This window comes from Candida metapsilosis (assembly GCF_017655625.1).
Source record: "Candida metapsilosis strain BP57 chromosome Unknown scaffold5, whole genome shotgun sequence".
Classification (NCBI taxonomy): Eukaryota; Fungi; Ascomycota; class Pichiomycetes; order Serinales; family Debaryomycetaceae; genus Lodderomyces; species Lodderomyces metapsilosis.
In genome coordinates, this window is record NW_027138163.1 from 879,434 (window position 1) to 899,401 (window position 19,968).

At 37.0% G+C, this 19,968-nt stretch overlaps 8 protein-coding genes across 8 annotated transcripts; 2 read left to right on the top strand and 6 right to left on the bottom strand. All coding sequences in view use genetic code 12, as the record gives it.

Annotated features, from left to right (window-relative positions):
* Window positions 1-895: 895 nt before the first annotated feature.
* On the top strand, window positions 896-6,619 carry MYO1 (myosin 1; the record flags this gene model as incomplete). Its single annotated transcript, XM_067693165.1, has 1 exon — window positions 896-6,619. One exon carries the CDS (start codon window positions 896-898, stop codon window positions 6,617-6,619), a length of 5,724 nt encoding a protein of 1,907 aa, XP_067547713.1.
* Window positions 6,620-6,687: 68 nt separating this feature from the next.
* Window positions 6,688-8,193, bottom strand: MAS2 (mitochondrial-processing protease subunit alpha; the record flags this gene model as incomplete). Its single annotated transcript, XM_067693166.1, has 1 exon — window positions 6,688-8,193. One exon carries the CDS (start codon window positions 8,191-8,193, stop codon window positions 6,688-6,690), a length of 1,506 nt encoding a protein of 501 aa, XP_067547714.1.
* Window positions 8,194-8,326: 133 nt separating this feature from the next.
* Window positions 8,327-9,853, bottom strand: I9W82_004127 (uncharacterized protein; the record flags this gene model as incomplete). The annotated part of the gene is made up of 1 exon (XM_067693167.1): window positions 8,327-9,853. The coding sequence occupies one exon, from the start codon at window positions 9,851-9,853 to the stop codon at window positions 8,327-8,329; it is 1,527 nt and encodes a 508-aa protein (XP_067547715.1).
* A 371-nt stretch (window positions 9,854-10,224) lies between these two features.
* Window positions 10,225-10,569, top strand: I9W82_004128 (uncharacterized protein; the record flags this gene model as incomplete). Its single annotated transcript, XM_067693168.1, has 1 exon — window positions 10,225-10,569. The coding sequence occupies one exon, from the start codon at window positions 10,225-10,227 to the stop codon at window positions 10,567-10,569; it is 345 nt and encodes a 114-aa protein (XP_067547716.1).
* Window positions 10,570-10,606: 37 nt separating this feature from the next.
* On the bottom strand, window positions 10,607-12,808 carry EXO1 (Rad2 family nuclease; the record flags this gene model as incomplete). Its single annotated transcript, XM_067693169.1, has 1 exon — window positions 10,607-12,808. The coding sequence occupies one exon, from the start codon at window positions 12,806-12,808 to the stop codon at window positions 10,607-10,609; it is 2,202 nt and encodes a 733-aa protein (XP_067547717.1).
* A 176-nt stretch (window positions 12,809-12,984) lies between these two features.
* Window positions 12,985-14,445, bottom strand: SAM51 (Sam51p; the record flags this gene model as incomplete). Its single annotated transcript, XM_067693171.1, has 1 exon — window positions 12,985-14,445. The coding sequence occupies one exon, from the start codon at window positions 14,443-14,445 to the stop codon at window positions 12,985-12,987; it is 1,461 nt and encodes a 486-aa protein (XP_067547718.1).
* Window positions 14,446-14,610: 165 nt separating this feature from the next.
* Window positions 14,611-15,669, bottom strand: THR1 (homoserine kinase; the record flags this gene model as incomplete). Its single annotated transcript, XM_067693172.1, has 1 exon — window positions 14,611-15,669. The coding sequence occupies one exon, from the start codon at window positions 15,667-15,669 to the stop codon at window positions 14,611-14,613; it is 1,059 nt and encodes a 352-aa protein (XP_067547719.1).
* A 175-nt stretch (window positions 15,670-15,844) lies between these two features.
* On the bottom strand, window positions 15,845-17,413 carry ERG11 (sterol 14-demethylase; the record flags this gene model as incomplete). The annotated part of the gene is made up of 1 exon (XM_067693173.1): window positions 15,845-17,413. The coding sequence occupies one exon, from the start codon at window positions 17,411-17,413 to the stop codon at window positions 15,845-15,847; it is 1,569 nt and encodes a 522-aa protein (XP_067547720.1).
* Between the last annotated feature and the right edge of the window lie 2,555 nt (window positions 17,414-19,968).

The following is a 19,968-nucleotide window of genomic DNA, read 5'->3' on the forward strand; positions in this document are numbered from 1 at the left end:
TAGTTCGCTTTATATATACATATATATACAAGTATAATTTTGACAAATACCTTTTATCAAGCTTTTCTTTGTATGCTATTTGCTTTGCACTTGAAGTTTTGTGAGAAAGATGAACAAGTGTTTGCTTGTATTTGTAAAAATTGTGATTCTAAGTCTTGTGCCAGTGTCTTTCTCAAGATCATGACATTTGGTTCAAATTGCTGCAAAAAGAAAGCAGAGCCTTCGTTTACAAATAACGCGTCTATTTCAACACCACTTTTTACTGATTGGAAACAAAAAAGAAAGCTACGAACTTGATTTGAGAGTTATTGAGGTCATATAGACTTAAAGTAGCCCAATTGCGTATCACTTGTTACTGTAAAAAGGGACATTATCGTATACTTACAGCTGTACTTTGTAGGTAAGTTTTATCGTGCTTACAGTGAGAAGCACTAGCTATTGAAACATCTTCTAGCGTAATTATCAATTGCGGCAGAATGCTAAGTACATGACACTTTAGTACTTAGTTTATGGTGTTTGATCTTAGATTCAGATCTTTAAGCTGAATCTGAATCTGAATCTCTTTTTCTGTTTGTATGCACCAAGGGTATTTTTCCGAAAACAGAAATAATGTAAACAAAAGTTGTTACATGCAGGAATTCAATTATATTTTTATTTTTCTTTTACTTTTACAGTTGAGAGAGAGTTTGTCTGTTGTCTGTCTATTTGTTTGTTTGTTTATATTGAAAGGGTGGTAATAGTAGAAGCAGCAGCACACGAATAATCCACCTTTTTACTTTACAAGCTTATTACTCTATATAGAAGAAGAGGCCGCCAATACCATTTAAATAAGAGCACACACTCCCTAAATAATATCAAAGCTGAACAACAATTTTACTATTAATTCAAAATTTTCATGTCGAAGTCCAATGGTGAGACTGCACTCAAGAATTGGGTTTGGATACCCAATGACAAAGACTTATTCACCAAGGGATATATAACTGACTACCTTGAGAAAGGAAGATGCAAAGTTGCCATTGTATCGCTAGATAATATCAACCATGTCGAATCAACCATTGAGATTGAACAATCGAAATTGGAAAACTGTAATCCTGATAAATTCAACAAATGTGAAGATATGGCAGAGCTAACACACCTAAATGAACCTTCTGTGGTCTACAATTTGTACTTGAGGTATATGGATAACTTGATTTACACTTATTCGGGATTATTCTTGGTGGCTATCAATCCTTATAAACTGTTGCCAATTTATGATGACTCCATGGTACGAAAATTTCGTAATAAACCAACAAATAGAGAATCACCACACATATTCGCCACTGCCGAAGCCACTTATCAGAACTTGTTAAGCAATAAGAAGGATCAAAGTATTTTGGTTACTGGTGAATCAGGTGCTGGTAAAACGGAAAATACAAAGAAAATTATTCAATATCTTTCATCTATTACAACTACATCACTGAAGGATGACAATGCAGATCACATAGATGACAAGATTTTACAAGCAAATCCAATATTGGAAAGTTTTGGTAACGCAAAGACAATCAAGAATAACAACTCCTCAAGGTTTGGAAAATTTATTCAAATTTATTTTGACTCTGTTGGGGATTTGGTGGGAGCTAATATCGATTACTACTTATTGGAAAAGTCAAGAGTGGTCCATCAAGCCGAGGAGGAGAGAAATTACCACATTTTTTACCATTTTATAAAAGGGTATGAGAATTTATCAAGTCTCGGGTTGAACAAAGATGTTTCGACATATGAATACCTTAATAAGGGAGTAACAAGTATTCCCAAAGTTGACGATTTCAAAGATTTCAATTTGCTCGTGGAAGCTTTCAAGATTGTTGGATTCTCGTCAGAAGAGATGCAGTTCATATTTAAAATATTGGCCATTATCTTGCATTTGGGTAATTTACAATTCTCCTCATGGAAAGCAGAACAAGCAAGTTTTACCAAAGACTCACCTTTTGATAAAATTGCCGATCTTTTGTCAGTAGACGTTTCAAAATTTAAGGAGAGCTTGTTGAAACCAAAAGTCAAAGCTGGTAGAGAGTACGTCACCAAGTCCAAAAAGGCAGGAGAAGTTAAGTTTGCAATAGATGCATTAGCAAAGTATTTATATGAAAAATTGTTTCAATTTATCATTAAAAAGATCAATATGAATTTGAACAGTGATGAGGTCAGTCCGAATGATTTAACCATTGGTGTACTTGATATTGCTGGGTTTGAAATCTTTGAAATCAATTCCTTTGAGCAACTTTGTATCAACTATACCAATGAAAAGCTTCAACAATTTTTCAACCACCACTCATTCATATTAGAACAGAGTGAATATCTACGAGAGAATATTCAATGGGAATTTATCGATTTTGGTAAAGACTTACAACCAACGATAGATTTAATTGAAACAAGGAATCCAATGGGTATTCTAAAACTTCTTGATGAAGAATGTATGATGCCAAAATCTTCAGACAAAATGTTTATGGAAAAATTGAGCTCCAACTTTGCCGGCAAGAATAAAAAGTTTGCGGAGAATAAATTCAAAAATGGATTCATTATACAACACTATGCTGGCAAAGTTGAGTATAATGTAGATAATTGGCTCCAAAAGAATAAGGATCCAGTTAGTGACAATATTTTGCAATTGCTTTACTCGGAGACCAAGAGCAATTCGCTTCGAGAACTAATTGGCGAGCACACAAACCCACTACAGCAACTGCCACAACAGCAGCAAATGCTGCCGCTGAAAACTCTGAATGGTTCGAAAATGATGCAAACTGTTTCACAGAAACACAAAGATCAGTTGAAAGATTTAATGGATCGATTGGAAACAACTGAGCCACATTTTGTCAGATGCATATTGCCCAATTTGGGAAAGAAAGCAAGGAAATTTGACAAAAACCTTGTGCTTGGTCAATTGAGATGTAATGGTGTTTTGGAAGGTATCAGAATCACTCGTGCTGGGTATCCCAACAAATTGACATTTGATGAGTTTTTCCACCGCTACTCCATCATTTGTGATAATATCCAAATGTCAAAGAACACAAAGACCAACTGTGAGATTATCCTAAAAGGATCTGCTTTGAGTACAGACACATTTAAAGTTGGGCTTACCAAAATCTTTTTCAAGAATGGTATACTAGGAAAATTGGAAACTATGAGAGATCTAACGCTAAAGAAGATCTTGACTGAGTTGCAAAGACGTATTCGTGGTAATATGACCAGATCCCATATTCGTCAACAGATTAAGGAACTTCAATCTGCGCAAGTCATTGCCAAGACAATGAACCATATCCATGAAGCTAAGTCCAAGAATCTATGGATGTCCTTATTCTACCAAATTAAGCCATTACTTGAGGATTCAGTCAAAGTGATGGATATGTCTGAAGTGCAAAACAACTTGAAGGATGCTACTATCAAATTGAAGGATTCTGAAAAGTTGAATAAAGGATTAGAGAATGATAATGTAAAGTTGCGTGATTCATTGAAAACGTTAGAGGATGAAATTATTGCCAACAATGACATAATCAAGCAAAAGGACAGTCAATTGCAACAGTTGCGCAATGAAGGTAAAACCACTGCAAAGAAGATAGAGGAATTGGAAACCACAATTCGAGAGTTGAAGGAGAGCAATCGTGTTTTATCAGATGACCTGAAGAAATTGAGTAATCGTTTGAAGGAAATGCATGATGATTATGAAGCCAGATCCAAAGAATTAGCTCTGAAGAAATCAGAGCATAACTCAGCTCAAGGCGAGTTGACAAAATTGAGGTTCCAGCTTGAAAAAGTTGAATTGGAAAAGTCAAAACACGCATCAATGCTCGATGAGTTGGAAAGCAAACATGAAAAACAAGCTGGTAAATGGGAGCGTAAAATCAAGGAATTGGAAAGTGAAATCGAGAGGTTAGTATTGGCAGCGTCTAGTCATGATCTGAAGGTGCGAGAATTGTCGAAGAAGGCATCTGGCCACGAAGAGCTCCTTTTGGCTAAGAATAAATACCAGAAAGAAATTTCCGAGTTGAAATCAACCATACTGGAATTGGAGACACGCTGTACTGCACAAAAGGATGAAATCAATGCATTAAAGACTCAATTGAGCAGAGATGAATCGAAAAAATCCAAGTACGAAGAAAAGATTGAAGAGGCTAAAGAGAAAGTACTGGCATTGAAGTTGCGTGTTGAGAAGAAATCAAGTGAGATAGATGAATATCAGAAGGAGATTAGCACATTGAAATCACAGTTGTCCCTGGCACAACGAGATTTGGAGTCACTGAAACGGGCAGAGCTCGCCTTATCACAAATCAAATCCAAAGAAGAGCGCAATTTGAGAGAAATTGAATTGATGGAATCCAAGTTATCCAGGTCTACTGCCGATCATAAACAATTGAGCGATAATTATGAGAAAGTCAAGTTTGAATTACAGCAAGCACAGAAAGCTAGAGACGAGTACAGTTCTATGGTAACTGAGTTGAATGGTAAATTGCAACGACTTGAACAAGATTATAAGTCGATAGAACTGGAGAAGGAAAATCAACCACCAAGCCGCCAAATGATGGAAGAGTTTACTCACATCAAGTTGAAATTGAATGAACAGAATGCTGCATTAAGGAAAGAGAAATTCGAGAATAAGAAATTAACTGAAGAATTGGGTTTAATAAAGGAGAGAATCATGAGTGGATCCTTAACGAGCAGCGATTTAACTCCAAAGAGAAGGTCATTAGCTATTGGCGAAAGGGTTGCTGGTAATCTTGATTCTTTGAACAAAGAGATTAGCGACTTGAAATTTAGATTGCAACAAGAGCAAAGCAATTACCAACGAGCAGAGAGTTATGCCATTGAGCTTCAAAAGAAATTGAATAAAGTACAATCGAGTCGTGGGTTGAACAGTTCAATAGATTATGAAAAGAAGTTTAAAGATTCCCAAGGTCGGGTTTCTCACCTTGAGAAGCAGATTGAAGGAATCATTTCCAATGAATCGATGAGCAACGAAAGCTCTCCTATGAATGGTAGGACCGTTTCAAGAAGTGAAAGTGTGGGTGGCCAACTTGCATTCAGAGGGGTTAATCCAGAATTTATTCTGATGTATCAAGATATTAGCAAGACCTTAAGGTCTACCCGTGACGAATTGGGTTCATCTAAATCGGAGATTTTGAGGTTGAAGGCTTTGCTTCGAGAATCTGAAGAAGAATTGTATCAAGTCAAACAAGAAAAGTTTAGGACATCAATGAAGAAGTTTGAGGAAGAGATTGCTCACTTGAATGTAAAGTATGATAATGTTTCAATTAGAAACCAGGAATTGATTCAAGGTTTGCAATTGTATAAAAAACGGTCTGATGAGTATTTCAAAAAATTGGAGTTGGCTGAATCTGCAGTGACCATATCCAAACGTCAAGAAGAGCTGGCTAGAAGAGAAATGAATGATTTGAGAAGTCAGTTGAGATTGGCCAAAGAGGAAGCAAGAACGTCACAGATTATGCTCAAGGATTGTAATTTGAAGATTGACAATTTGGAGCAAACAATTCAAGGAAATACACGTGTGATGGATGAAAATAAGAAACAGATTAAGCAATTGGAGGATAAATTGTCGTACCATGTCAAGAACTATGAGAATAGAGAGACGACTGAGAAGTTGAGAGAAGAGTTGAGAAACTTGCACAAGGATCTAAACTTCAAGACCCAAACGGAAACCACCTTGATTAAGGAAAACAAGCAACTACAATTGGATCTCGAGGAGGCGGTTTTAGTTAGACAAAATACCCACAAGGAGATGGAGGAGATGCTGTTGAAAGAGGAGGAATTAGAAAACAAGATTGCCAGTTTGACTGATACTACAAGACAGCTTGAAAACGACAAGATTTTGAATGAGCGGAAGATTGCATCTTTCTCAAAACAAATCACTGGGTTGAAGGAGTTGGTTAGTGAGATTACTCATGAGAAGGAGAAATTGATTGAAGAAAGAGAGAAGTTGCAAGATGATTTGTTTAAAGTCAATCTCAACTTGGAAAATCAAACTGTTGCTCTTGATCAAAGTAAATCTGAAGTTGAATTCCTCAAGAGTCATTTGGAGAATCAACGTCAAGATGCAGAAGCGGTAAGGTCGGAATTGAACCAATCGAAGATGTCATCAACATCGGACTATCGCGACCAACAAAAGATTAGAAATGACTTGCTTGTTTCTAATGAAGAAAACTATTCCTTAAAGAAAGCCAATGAGGAATTGAATCGCAAAGTACATCAATTGGAGGAGAAATTGTACAGTAATGATCAAATCAAGTATTTGGAATCAAGAGCCGATTCGTTACAATCTGCCTTAGATAACTCATTGCAAACACAGCATGATTCAGACAAGACGATTAAGTCATTGGAGAGAAAGATCAAACAATTGGAAACTAGAGTTGAGCATGAATCGCAATTGAGCAAACGTTACAATGATGAAAACTTTGATTTTCAAAATAAAATCAATCATTACAAAGTTGCAGTTGATTCATTGGATCAAGAGAATATCGAAAAAGATTTACAATTGAAAACAATGGAGGAACAAAATAACCAATTGAAGGAATCAATGTTGATGATGCAAAAGGAAAATTTGGAGTTGAAGGAAAGATTGGGCATGTCTTAGACAGTAGAAAGAGATAATATAGAGTATTAATGTAATATACCATTCGGTTTTATAGAATATGTACAAGTCTAAAACCATGACGTTTTCCTCTTTTGTGAAAAATCCCTTGGTTCTGGGATTTCAGGAGTGGAAAACTTTCCTAATCCGTATTTACGAAGAATATATTCAACATCACCAAACGCTTCTCTCTCACCTTGCATAACAACTGAGGGAACTCCTGAACTCGTTCCTTTCGTTACAACATTACCTGTCAAGACTTTTTCAGCAACATTTTGCAAATCTTTTGGTGTTAATGCTTTAATCTTTTCCACCATTTCTTCAATTGAAGTGATTTTACCTTGACATTGAACTTGTCTTCCAAGATCTTCCAATTTTGCTAAACGACTTTCAACATTCATCAAGATCGAGCTTGTCAATTGGTTTTTGGCACGTTTAACTTCTTGTTCATTCAATCCACCTGCTTTGGAATCAGATTGTAAAAGTTTTGCCAATTCATGACTGATAATTTGCGAAGATACATGGGCTGCTTCAGGAACTAAACTCAAGGTGATTCCAAATATCCCGGAGTCCAAATATGAATGATTAAAACACATGCAATTTTCAACAAATGGATACTTGTTCAACACTTTGGTGTAGAGACGAGAAAACATTCCTTTACCTGGTCCACCAGCTGAAAAAGATGATCCACCACCAAGAAGTTTCTGCAAAGTAGCAAGCGAGTATAAATCATCATGAAGCAATCCGGTAGTTTCAAATCCAATTTGCATGTGATACAATTCTGGCTGATTAGCGTAAAGCGGTGGTTGATGAGGCAAAGCAATTTCACCACCGGTATAGTTAGCTGGAGTAAGCACAGTTTTTTCACCATTCAATTTCCAGTCACCAAAATGCAGTTCTACCAACTTGAGTGCATGATCATGGGGTACTCCAACCATGGCAATAATGATATTCTGAGGTTGGAAGAATTTTTTATGATAGTTGAGGAGATCAGATTTTTGTACTAATGGGAGACGTTCTTTTGGAATGAATAACGGGAGACCCAATGTATTATCTTTATAAGCGACAGAATGCAACTCCTCAGGTAAAAGTAACTCAGGCTTGTATTGTAGCTCCTGTACTTCATAATCGGCAGTTTGTAACGTTTCAACAAACTCTTGATCGGTAATGCGAGGACTTCTGACAGTTTGCGCAATAGCTTCCATCATCTGTTCAACATCTTTGTTGAAAACACTAGCTTGGAAAATCATCGACTCTCTTTGAGCCGAGCTCATGTAATTGCCTCCCAATTTCAGTAGATTCTCCATCATTTGTAACCCACTATATTTCTCCGTTGATTTCCAAGCTAATCGATCATGGATATGCGAAAGGCCTGGATTTTGTGGATCCTCATACCGTGATCCTGCGTCAACGTAAGCTCCAAGTGCACTGAAATGGCCTGGTGTTGAATCAGTGACTAACCTTAGTCCATTGGCGAGTGTTGTCATCTCTATATTAGGCTTGGTTGAAGTGGATGCGTAAAACCTTTTCAAGGCATTACTCGGGGACAAAGATGGAACTCTTAGCCTAGTTAACATTGTTGGATTGTATATACAAGTGGATTACGAGTAGATCTATTCTTTTTGATTATTCAGAGAAAGCCAAAAAAAATTTGAATCTGGAAGCGCATGCATATATTACTATATACAGGACTCATCTATCGTCTTCTCTCTACAAGTCTAACAAATTATTCATCTTGGTTTGTAATTGAGATGGAGTTGGTGAGGTTATCTCCTGAGATGCTGATCGCAGTTCATTTGTGTCAAACAAATCAATCAACTCATTTCCTGTAAGTGCCGGAGTACCATTTGCATTTGCCTTTTCCACGGAAAAGAAGTTATGTGATAACTTGGGCACCGGTGTACGTGAAGGTGGTGAAGAGACCAGGTTATATTCAGGTGTAGCTCCGGTGAATTCAGTAAATTCAGTAAATTCATCGTCAAAGTCGTCCGCATCTGTTGTACCCCTTTTAGGGCTATCTCTGTTGGACGTACTAGGACCACTAGATTTTTGAGGTGACTGCTTCATTCCTAGTGACTCTAATTCATCCACATTGAACAACGGTGCAGAGATCTCGTGCTTTTTGATGTTTGTGTCGCGTGAAGAATCTTCAACTGTAGGTGTATTTGCATCATCTTTCTTTGGTTCTTCATTGGTAGACATAGTTGAATTGGCTATAGATTGTGTATCCGATTTATCTTCCGCATCAAACATGATTGTTTTATCCACTCGTTTCTTGGATGCATTGCTGCTGGAGAACAATGACTGCATACCAAACAAGTTGGTACGCTTGCTCTTGGAGGATTTGGTAGAGTCCTTTGGTGTCGCTGGCGGAGTGCCATCTGCATCAAATGAACTATGATGATCTCCACTTGGTGACATACTACCACCAAGGCCAAACAAAGTTTCGAAAAAGTTCAGTTTCTTTGTACCAACTTGATCCTGATCTTGTCGTATGGATTTTTCATACTCCTCCTCTTTAATCTTGAGTCGCTGTAAATACACTTCATGGTCTTTTCTTTTCCGTTCATTGATCTGCTTCATCATTTGTTCACTATGATGGTCTCGTATTTTTTGCATTCTTGCATGAATAAATCGATTAGCTTCAACTTCAATTCTTCTCGATAACTTGTTGTTTATTTTATCAGTTGTCAATTTCAAATGTAAATGGTTTTGTAAAGCGTCCAACTCAGCATCTGCTTCCACTGGTTTCTCCTCATTCTCAACAGAAGGCTTGGCTGGCTCTGATGATTTGTTTTCCAAGACTTTTCGAAGTTGTAGTTGTCTCTTTTTCTCTTCAATATAGGCATCACTGGATGACCATACAAAAAGTTTATTAGCTCTACCTGTAGTCGTTACTGTCTTTGATAATTTGGTATCTTTACTTGTAGTTGAACCCATGCCAGAATTTTGTGCTATCCAACTATTGAGAACTATTCGTTGTGCTGACTCAATATTGGAGTCACGCCATCGTAATATTTGTTTCTTATCAACTCCATCAACGTCATTAATAAACTGAGGTGAATGTCGCTGAAACGATGCATAAAGCTTGTTTCCCTTTTGAGATTTTTGCAAAATAGTTTCTGGGTATAGTCGTAGGTTGGACAGTTCTTCGCTAGGGTTTGGCTCTGTCACATCTTTAAATAAAGTATCTAGTAGTTCAGGTACATCAACCTGACTGGGCAGATCACTTGCCATGGTTAGCTTTTGTGAATGGAGATGCAGAGTGTAGGTTGACTTTGTTAAATTATATTCGGCGATAATTTCAATTTCGCGAACTGGAGAGAAATTTGATTACATATGAAGAGCATCACTCTACCAAGAAGGACGAAGTCAACTATATAATGACACAGTCGCAGGTAGTTTCCTTCCCGCAATTCCCACAGTATAAGACAGTCATAACGCTATTTAAGAACGTTCCTGTATCGACCCTAAAAACAATCAAGGAACAACTAATCTAAGCCAATCCTAAATATGACTACTGTTTTTTAAACACTAAATACATAATCTCCCTTGAACAAGTACAAAATTCAATCCATAAATCAATACTTCATCTGGTTAACAATTCCATGCAAGCAAAGACTTTAAATACTGAAATCTTGTTGAACTTGTCACCCGTCAATGTAATTTCGGATGCTATAAAGCGTTTTGGAATACTGGATGATTGTTCAAATGTGATTGTCGTCAAAGTGGTACTGCCAGATGATGATGTTGTCCAGATGGAAAAGGATTTAACTGATATAGTTGATGGAGAATGTGTAGCTATTACTGACGAGGTATTGTTGGAATTGGTTGATGTATCCAAGTTTAAGAAAATTTACAAGTTGAATGATACCGTGTTTGCTACTGATGGTAACCAACAAGGTCAATTAACGAGATTGGCCATAGGAGCATGTCTTTTAAGAGGTTACTAATAGAAATTCTAATGTAATAAATACGTCTAGTCTAAGTTTATTTTTTAAATGCAAATTGTTTGAGGTTGATAAATGGGGTCGGCTTTTTCGGTGACCTTCTCGGACTTACCTCGTCTTCGCTAAGCTCATACTCTTCTTCTTGACTAGAAGGGATTTGAACTCTAGGAAACGATCTTGTACTTTCAAATTTGACAACTTTACCTGTCAAGAACGGCTTCCGCTTGGCTGGCGATGTTGTTTTCTTTAATATACCCTTGGTGTTATTCAGATTAACATTTGCACTCTTGTCTCTCAACGCCGGTCTGGAAGGTTTTATGTTGTTGACTTGCTTCAGTCGGGAAAGAGACTTTCTAGGATCGGTAAATTTTGCAAGTTTTGCAGGCAGGAATTGAAATTTCAGACGGAGATTCTCAACAGCCACATCCTTATGTACTTTGAAAGACACTTTTCGTTTAATTGGAGACTCTTCAATCTCGTCGTCTTTGGCAGAAAGGTCGAATTTAGCGTCTTCATCATCTTCTCTAGCCAAAGTTGGAAGAAACGACTTCAGCTCTTTTGTTTGCAAGTTTGGATTCAACGAGTCCTCTATTGGATCTACGTGAGCAACAGTTTCTTCATTTTCACATATAATCAGGCCACCTCCTTTATTACCAGTGGCTTCTTCGTCGCTTATAATCAGATCTTCGCCCTTATCATCATCATTATCAGTCAACTCGTCTAAAATATTATTCGTTTCAAAATTCTTGATTGGAGATTCGTCAGGTACTTCGGAATCATCAAGCAAGCTCGAGTTCCATTCCGATAAATCACAATCTGATTTAGGGGTAGGTAACGAGGGCTTCTTTTCAGGTGATACTGTTTTTACCGCGAAAAACTTGCTAGCCTGACCGCATTTGCCGTTAATACCCCCTTGTAACTTGCGGATCTTTTTGGATGTGGGTGACACCTTCTCCATATGCGATGATGCATTCACCGCCAGTGGTCGTTTAAACATGGGTATTTTTGCCTTATTGATTTGCGTTGTGTCCTTTTGAGTTGGATCGTAAATGAGTTCTGAAGGCTTGGCAACACGTTTGGAAACTTTAAGCATGTCTAAAACGGATTTTCTTTGGCCTTGGATAGCCGGTTCCGATTGAGAACGTACTGCAACTTGAGTTTCACACGAGGTGGGATTAAGTTTGACTGAGACTGATGTCAATAAACTTATACTTTGTTCCCTTGATACAAGTAGTTCATGTGAATTGGGATCAATTTGTCCATTACATACTTTTTTCGCCAACTCTGCTTCAAGAGTTTTACCACAACATGATTCGAGTAACTCCACTTGTTCAGCGATGGATTCAGGTACTTCGTTCAATGTAGTTAACTCTTGATTCCTTGGATCAAATACTTTTTGAAATTGAAAAGCTAGATTCGCTTTAAGCACCTCATCTTCGAAATCTGCTGGAATTTTCTTTCCAGTTGACCGCAATGCAATTGTGACTTTATGCAAGTTCTGATACCTTCTTACCATTTGAAAGGCAGATTTAAGTCCGACTCCAGGAATACCTTTTGTATAATCACAGCCAGAAAGCATAGCCACCAATCGCAATTGTTCACTAGTATAATTGGCCAAGTAAGGAATTTGTCGAACTTTACCAAAATCTTGTCGATTAATTTCAACACAGCTTGAATCATCTTTGAGCTTAGTGATGAGTTTATCACACCCAAATATTAATAAATCTGAATCTTCACTTAGTATCCCATCAACAACCCCAATCTTTTCCAAGTAAACCATTTGTGGATCAGCTTCATAAGGAGCGACAACATATCGTATCTTCATCACATCCAACTCACACATAATCAGTTTTGCCATTTGAGAAGTCACATAAGCCGCCTTCATATACTCCTTGTATGCCAATTGCAAATGACCCGATGTCGCGTATTTCTCCGCCATACGTTTAGCTTCAGTTCTCATCTCGCGTCGTTTATGATTTGTATCTTGCTTTGTAGTCAATGATGCCCCATCAAAGACAAAGTATGGGGTGATTCCAAAATGCTGCAACATCTGAATCTTGTTTATGATGTACGTGATGTATTTTCTTGTTGGTCTTCCTTGGCATAGATCTTCAGCACATGATACCAACGCGCGATGCAACCATCCATACGTGTCTATAGCTAATGTCTTGCCACGGTATCTCTCCAACGAGCATGGATCTTGGATCTCTTTTAGATGCTGTAGTAGCCCATTGACACCCATGTCGAATAAAAGAAGGGATATGGTAGGAGAAGGAATGAATAGGTGAAATTCAAAACCACAACAAAATAAATTTTCGAGAGGGCGCAAAAAAGCAACACTAAAGAGTTGTATGAAATCTACAATCTATTTTGACTCTATTGTACAATATATATGTAAGAGTGTATAGTACACACATTCTAACTATCTGATGCACCAATTGAAATTGAAAAATGTAATCCATTCTTTACCCCATCAAAGTGTTGAACACCCACCTTTTGACTAAAATAATATCCAATATCCAAATTAACCCAACGATTAAAATACTTTAATCCAAACCCATACGACACTGCTGGATTCACGTCATTCCAAAACATCTTATTCTGCACAGGGATACAATTTCCAATAATTCCTGTGGCGTACAATCTTAACGGATTCAGTTCAACGAGCATTTGACTGTTTTCGGAATTCAATTTAGGTGAGTATAAGAAATGAGGGATTTTGGTGAATATAGTGGCTTGTAATTTGTAAAATTGTAATCCACCTTGTTGTTCAATACTGTTTTTCTTGAACCCAGCAAAGGAATTGTATCCACCGAGGTAGAACTTGTCCAAAGGATGAATCGGGAATTTCGAATTGAATGTAAAGATTCCACCCAATTCACCTTGTAATTTGGTGGTGATGTAATTGTCGAATAATGATTTATACAAGTCAAATGAAACTTGCAGTTTGACAAATTCACCACGATTTGAAGCATTGTTTTGTTCCTGAACTGAAGATAATTCAGTTTCTCCAATAACTTTACCACCTTTTATTGGGAAATCTTTAGTTGCATAATCCAAATACCCAATATGTTCATATTTAAACTTGTTCAAAACACTCAATTTCAAGAAATCTCCACTAAAGAATTTCAATTCATCATGAGCACCATCATCAATATCAAACAAATTTCTTTTAAGCAATTGAAACCCAGTAAAACTATCGAAATCACGTTCAGTTCTATAACGAAGACCAATTTTACCACCTAATTGATTCTGTTTAAAGAAGTTTTGCCAACCAAGATCATCTCTAGTATGGTAGCCAACATCAATGAGGAACTTGAACTTGGGATCTTTTAACCCAGAAACGAATTTCAAGTTGGTTAATAAATGATCATATGGTTTATAAGGCGTATAATCAACTCCAACAGCAACCAGCTCGGCATTTTCATTGAAATTGTTATCAATGTGGTTTAACTTCAAATTGATATATTCTTCATTATTAAAATTGAAGAATGTCTGATTAATGTTTAAATTGACATTTGAAACGTCAAATACGACTTTAGTAGGAAGGGATTTCTCACTATTGAATGAAGTGATATTTGCAGGTATGTTTGAATAGTAATCCGGTTCCAAAACAACATGAACATCGTCGAAAACTCCAGTATCTTTAATGTGGTGGTACGACTGGTTGATTTTTGAAGTCAACTGGCCCAAAGTGTAATCACCAGTAACTAACAATGGTGATAATAACTTGTTGAAGAATTGATAACTGAAATCTTCACCACCGTTAACTTCAACTCTGGTTAAGTAAATAGGTTGCAATTTGGATTCTTGAAGGACATCTTGTTCAATGAGTTTGGTTCTGAGGTCAGGGTTGCTCTCTACTTGTAACAGCGTCATTTCTCTGAGTCGGACCCTATTTTAAAGGTTTCTATGTTTTGCTTTCTGTTATTTGTGGTGTGGTTTGGAATTTTTCGCTGCCGATATTGCGCAACATTTTTTCATTGGGCGGTTACATAAAGGACATAACCTCGAATATAGTCTATAAAACAAAGTTCTATCAAATTACATATATTCCACAGTTGCTCCATCATAAGCTAGATCAAGCAATTTCCAATCACAATGAATACCCTCCTTTGCAAAAATATTAATCACATCTTTAGCAATCTCTTCAAATCCCTCAGTAGCCAAACATAAAATAGTAGGACCAGCACCACTAAGACAGATACCACAAAGTCCCAGATGTTTTGCAGGGACAACTTCTTCCAAAACTTGATCCAATCCTGGGATCAATACAGTTCTATATGGCTGATGAATCTTGTCCTTCATTGATTGATAGATTAATTTATGATTCGGTGGATCTTGAGTTAATGCTGTCGTTAAGATGGCGATCCTTTGTAAGTTGTAGACTATATCGGGTCTTGTGTATGATTGGGGTAGCACTGAACGAGACTTGTCGGTACTTACCTCAAAATTGGGAACGATACAAACACATTTGATTTTCTTATTCCAATTGTATTGCAAATACTCTCCAATGTTTTTTGGTGGTTGTTGTGAAACAATTGACTGAGGAGGTGTTTGAGGTGTTGGCAAGATCCAATCCAAGGGCACGGCAGCTTGCTCAGCTTCTTCATCAGGCAATTCATTCAAATACGATCCAATGAATCCTCCCAACATGGCAGCAGCAATATTATCAGGATGCCTTTCAATCATTAAACAATAATCCAACATTCTAATCTTGTCAAATTTGAAATCTCCAATCAAATTTCCCAAGTATATTCCACCAACAATAGCACTAGCACTCGAACCCAAGCCTCTCCCTAATGGTATTGGGTTGTTCACATGAATGTGAGTTCCCATAGGAAACTTGTCTACTCCGTTACATCGAAGTAGATACAATGCAGTCTGAGAAATCAAGTTTTTGTTTGACTGTAATGGGACTTTTTCAGCCAAATTTCCTTCGTATGTAATAATAGCATTATGTGGATCAGATGAAGTATCGACAGATGGGTCGACAGTTACCCTAATTGTAAGGTATAGCTGCAACCCAATACCGAGCACATCAAACCCTGGCCCTATATTTGCTGAAGATGCAGGTACTTTGATCTGAAATGACTTTGTCATGGGTTAAAGACTAGATGTATACTGGTTATGAGTTGGTGAAAATTTTTTGTACGCGGGTAAAAAAATTAGTCGGCCTGAAATGAGTCAACAAGAGTAACGCCATTACTACGACATAGCAGTTCGAATCATGGATTCTATCAATAAATTAAATACAAACACTTACAAACGTACCTCTTCAAACCACACATGTTGGTCTCTTTTCCCACATAATTTCTGCTGGATGTTGAGGTAAAGTAACCATTGAAGCATTATCAACCTCAGGCACTTTATCCTTGACTAATTTCCATTTAAGATTGTAGACAAAGGTAGTCAAAATAGTTCCCAATTGCACGTAAGCAAATTGTTCACCAATACATCTATGTCTTCCCCCACCAAATGGCAAGTATGAAGAGCTAACACCTTTAGAAACTTTACCAAATCCATAATCAACTTCACCGGCATCATTAGTATTGGCCATGTCATCCCATCTGTGTGGGTTGAAATCGGAAGCATTCTTATAGTATCTTTCACTAGTGTGAGCATAACCTGGTGATACCAAAACATGATGTCCCTTGGGGACAACATAAGTGGTGTTTGGAACAACTAATGGTGAAACAACTTTTCTGAAAATGGAATGTAATGGCATATGCAATCTCAAAGTTTCCTTTATCGTATTGTTAACCAATGGCATTTTTTGTAAATCCTCATATGACAAATCATCCAAGTTTCCACCTTTACCTGATAAAGTGTCAAGAACCTCTTGGTACAATTCCTCTTGTAATTCTGGCTTTTCACCCAAATGTAATAAAAACCAAGCAGATGTAGTAGCACTAGTATGTTGACCACCCATCAAAATACCAATCAACAAGTTGGCAACTTCTTGATCAGTCATCTTGACACCATCTTTATAAGTTGAGTTGACCAATAATGAGTCGATTAAATCACGTTTTTCATCAATATCGCCAGATTCTCTTCTTCTTGCAATTTCAGACATGTAATTTCCAGATATCTTTTGTTGAGCAGCATCTCTCTTCCAATAATGAGGTAATGGCAAATATGGGAAAACAAAGTTAATTGGAGTAAAACCTTTATCTAAATCAGCATAAGCTTGAGCAAACGAAGCATCAAATCTCTTTCTCATTTCAGCTCCCAATAAGGATCTAGAAGCAGTGAAGATGGTGATTTCCGGTTGTGATTGCAATACATCAACAACGCCACTCTTTTGATTCTTCATGTTAAAAACCTTGGAGTTTTTGAAATAGTCCAAAATTTCTCCTCTAATCAATGGAACATATCTTCTAAATGAATCAGTAGTCAAAGCAGCTTTAGCAAACTTCTTTTGTTCCATCAATCTTGAATTAGGACAGTCATAAATGACACCCTTTCCAAACACGGGAGTGGTTAAATGTTGATAAGCTTGTTCAGCAGAAACGTCAGATAATTTAGCATTAAAGACAAACTCATGACCCTTTGGACCCAAATAAACAGTCATTACTCTTCCCAACATGACAAAAGCAAACAAATCGCCATATTTCTCACGACAGTTTTCAAAAAATTCATATGGATCTTTTCCATAAGGAACAGCTGAACCAACCCAAGGGATCCAATAAAATACCAAAGGAACACGATCTTTTCTAAGTGAATAAAGTAATTGCCAAATGATATTGTATGCGAATGGAATAAACACAAGTAATCCAATTTGTTGGAATGTACTAAGTGTCATGAAATAGTTATACCCACTAAGGGCCAAATCAACTAACGCCATACCTTGAAGAAGACTTTGTAAGGAAGGTGATGGAAACGATTGAGTAGAATGTGGTAAAAGTAGTATTCTTTAGAAGTGAAAGAACAGATTGATTACTATTTATAAATGAGTGGTTGGTTGGTTGGTTTGTATGTTTTGGAAGTCTAAACGATGGGAATGTAATGTATGTTTTCTCCTCAGTCGTATGATTTTGAAAGAAAAAAGCGAAAAAAGGTAAGTGCTCTTCCGTATAGATTTGTAGGATGAGATTTTTAAATGTACAATTGTTTTTTTTTTTTTTGCGTCGATTGCTTGTCGTATACAAGCCCACTTTCTTTATACGACGAATAATATACAACGTATTAACAATTCACACACACTTTACAAACAATTAACAATATAGCAGCTCAAGGTACACTTAGCAATGTATAGTAATCACATGGCACGAGCTGTATATGGTATGTAGTACTTTATTCTCTCTGAATACTTAAAATTGGCCTCTTCTTCATCCCCTATTTTTTTAACAAACGCGTGGTTTATTCCGGCTGCATATTTTGCATTCCGATTTCATCATGTGTTTAATTAAGCATAACAATGGCAATTCGCTTCTAATTATGTTGGCTGCCTATGCTACTGGATCGGTGTTTCACTTTGACGCCAGCAACAGTATAGATGAGAAATCTAATAAGCCAATGCTGAGTCCTCTCTGTTACGCGGCTGTATCGCATTGATGTCTCAGATTTGTATTCGTATAAAGAAAATCAATTGAGTCCCAGAAACAAGTACTAGCAAACAACGTAAATACACTACGGATTAAATAAGATCATCTTCGGTGTTGAACGACGTATTTAGGCCAGTTTCAGGGTGTGTTCCTGAAGTTGGAGCAATGGTTAAATGTCACTCTTATTTGGTGAACACACCTTTGTAGAATCCCTTGTTTGCGGATGGGCAAATACCAGTCTCTGAGACAAGATCAAAATCTTCTGTGCGGAGAGCAAGAGTCAGAGGAGAGAGTTGACAGTCGAACTTCTACAGGTATTTATCAGTTTTAAAAACTAATTTACAACAATTTATTATCAATTTATCTATTTTAGCAATGAATACAGAGTTAGCTGCACACTATGAAAACAATACCTGGGACGTTGTGGACCTACCCTAAGTCGCAAAATGATAGGTCGGCGATGGGTTTTCCACCAAAAACAAGGAATAGACTACTCCGAAACATATGCTCCTGTCATAAGATTTGAGTCAGTCTTGTTCGCTATAACGGTAATGAAAATAGAGCACTATGATTACTATATTGATCAACATGAACATGACTGCTCTTTTGATCAATAAATTCAAATCTAGTATTGGAAAAGAAAGCCCAGTTGTAACACACACCATTTTTTAGAATGTGTACTTTATTCAAATAGAATGGTGGTTACTTCTAAGCTCCCATCTATGAACTCATATTTTTAATATACCTGTTTGCGTTGCTTAGTGAGGGAGGAATGTGATACAGAAGAGAGAAATTTTCATTGGTATTTATAGTTTAACGAGAGAGTGATCAAAAAAAGAAAAGTAAAAGTAAAAGTAAAAGAAACTCAAAACACCCCATATGGCCACACCAATTCAATAAAGTCACTTATTTCTACAGGTAATTTTATTATACTCAAATAAGGGAAGGATCATATGAAACAAGCTCTTGTAAAGAGAATAACGTGATTTTATTTTATATTGCGTTGCTTTTGAAGTATGATCAGTGACTCGCCCCACGTGACTTTCACTACAGTACGGCACAACATTGAATTCAATCATGGTTGAACGTATCTTTCTATCATTGTGTTTGTTCAAACCGTATCCTCTCATCTTTGGCTGTAATACCTATTGGGGATACAACTCACTTGAATCTCTCGAGTTGTCTGTCTCTAAACGAAAGTAAAGGATACAGTATGTTTGGGTAGCTTGTTGATCTGCACCACATAATAGAGTGTAGGCTACCTTGTAGGCACTCATCTACACGGCCATTCAAAACATACCGCGGAGAGGATATTAAGGTAAATTCTACAAGTGTAGTTACAAACTCATTTTAACGTAATATTATAAATAAAGTGCAAATCCTTCAATAAAACTGATAGAGTATCTGTCGCTCACTCATACAATTTACAACCCGGATCAAATAGCTAAGAAAATGTCGAAATTTCTCGCCGCATTAACGTACCTCGAATAAGATTCGAGAATGTTCCATAGATAATATTGCCCTTTGGAATATCTAGACTGCCAAAGGGAAATAAAACCTTATTCTGGTACAACTTACTCAAGCTTTCAGTCAAATTCCAAGTGTAAAAACCTCCGCCATTTATTATTGGAAAAATGGCGATTACCCTTGTAAATCTGGTTGGCTTGAGTATTCTCTGTTTCAATCCGGTGATGGAAAAGGTAAAGAAAACGGAGTTGTATTTAAAGCTCTCCAAGGAATTCTGTCAATCAGTGGTACGAACTGCTATAGCTCTTTCAAGAAGGTATGCAAAAAGAAGAAGAAAATGTGGGAATTTGCAACACTATTTATAGTCTGACATGTGTGTGTTAGAAAT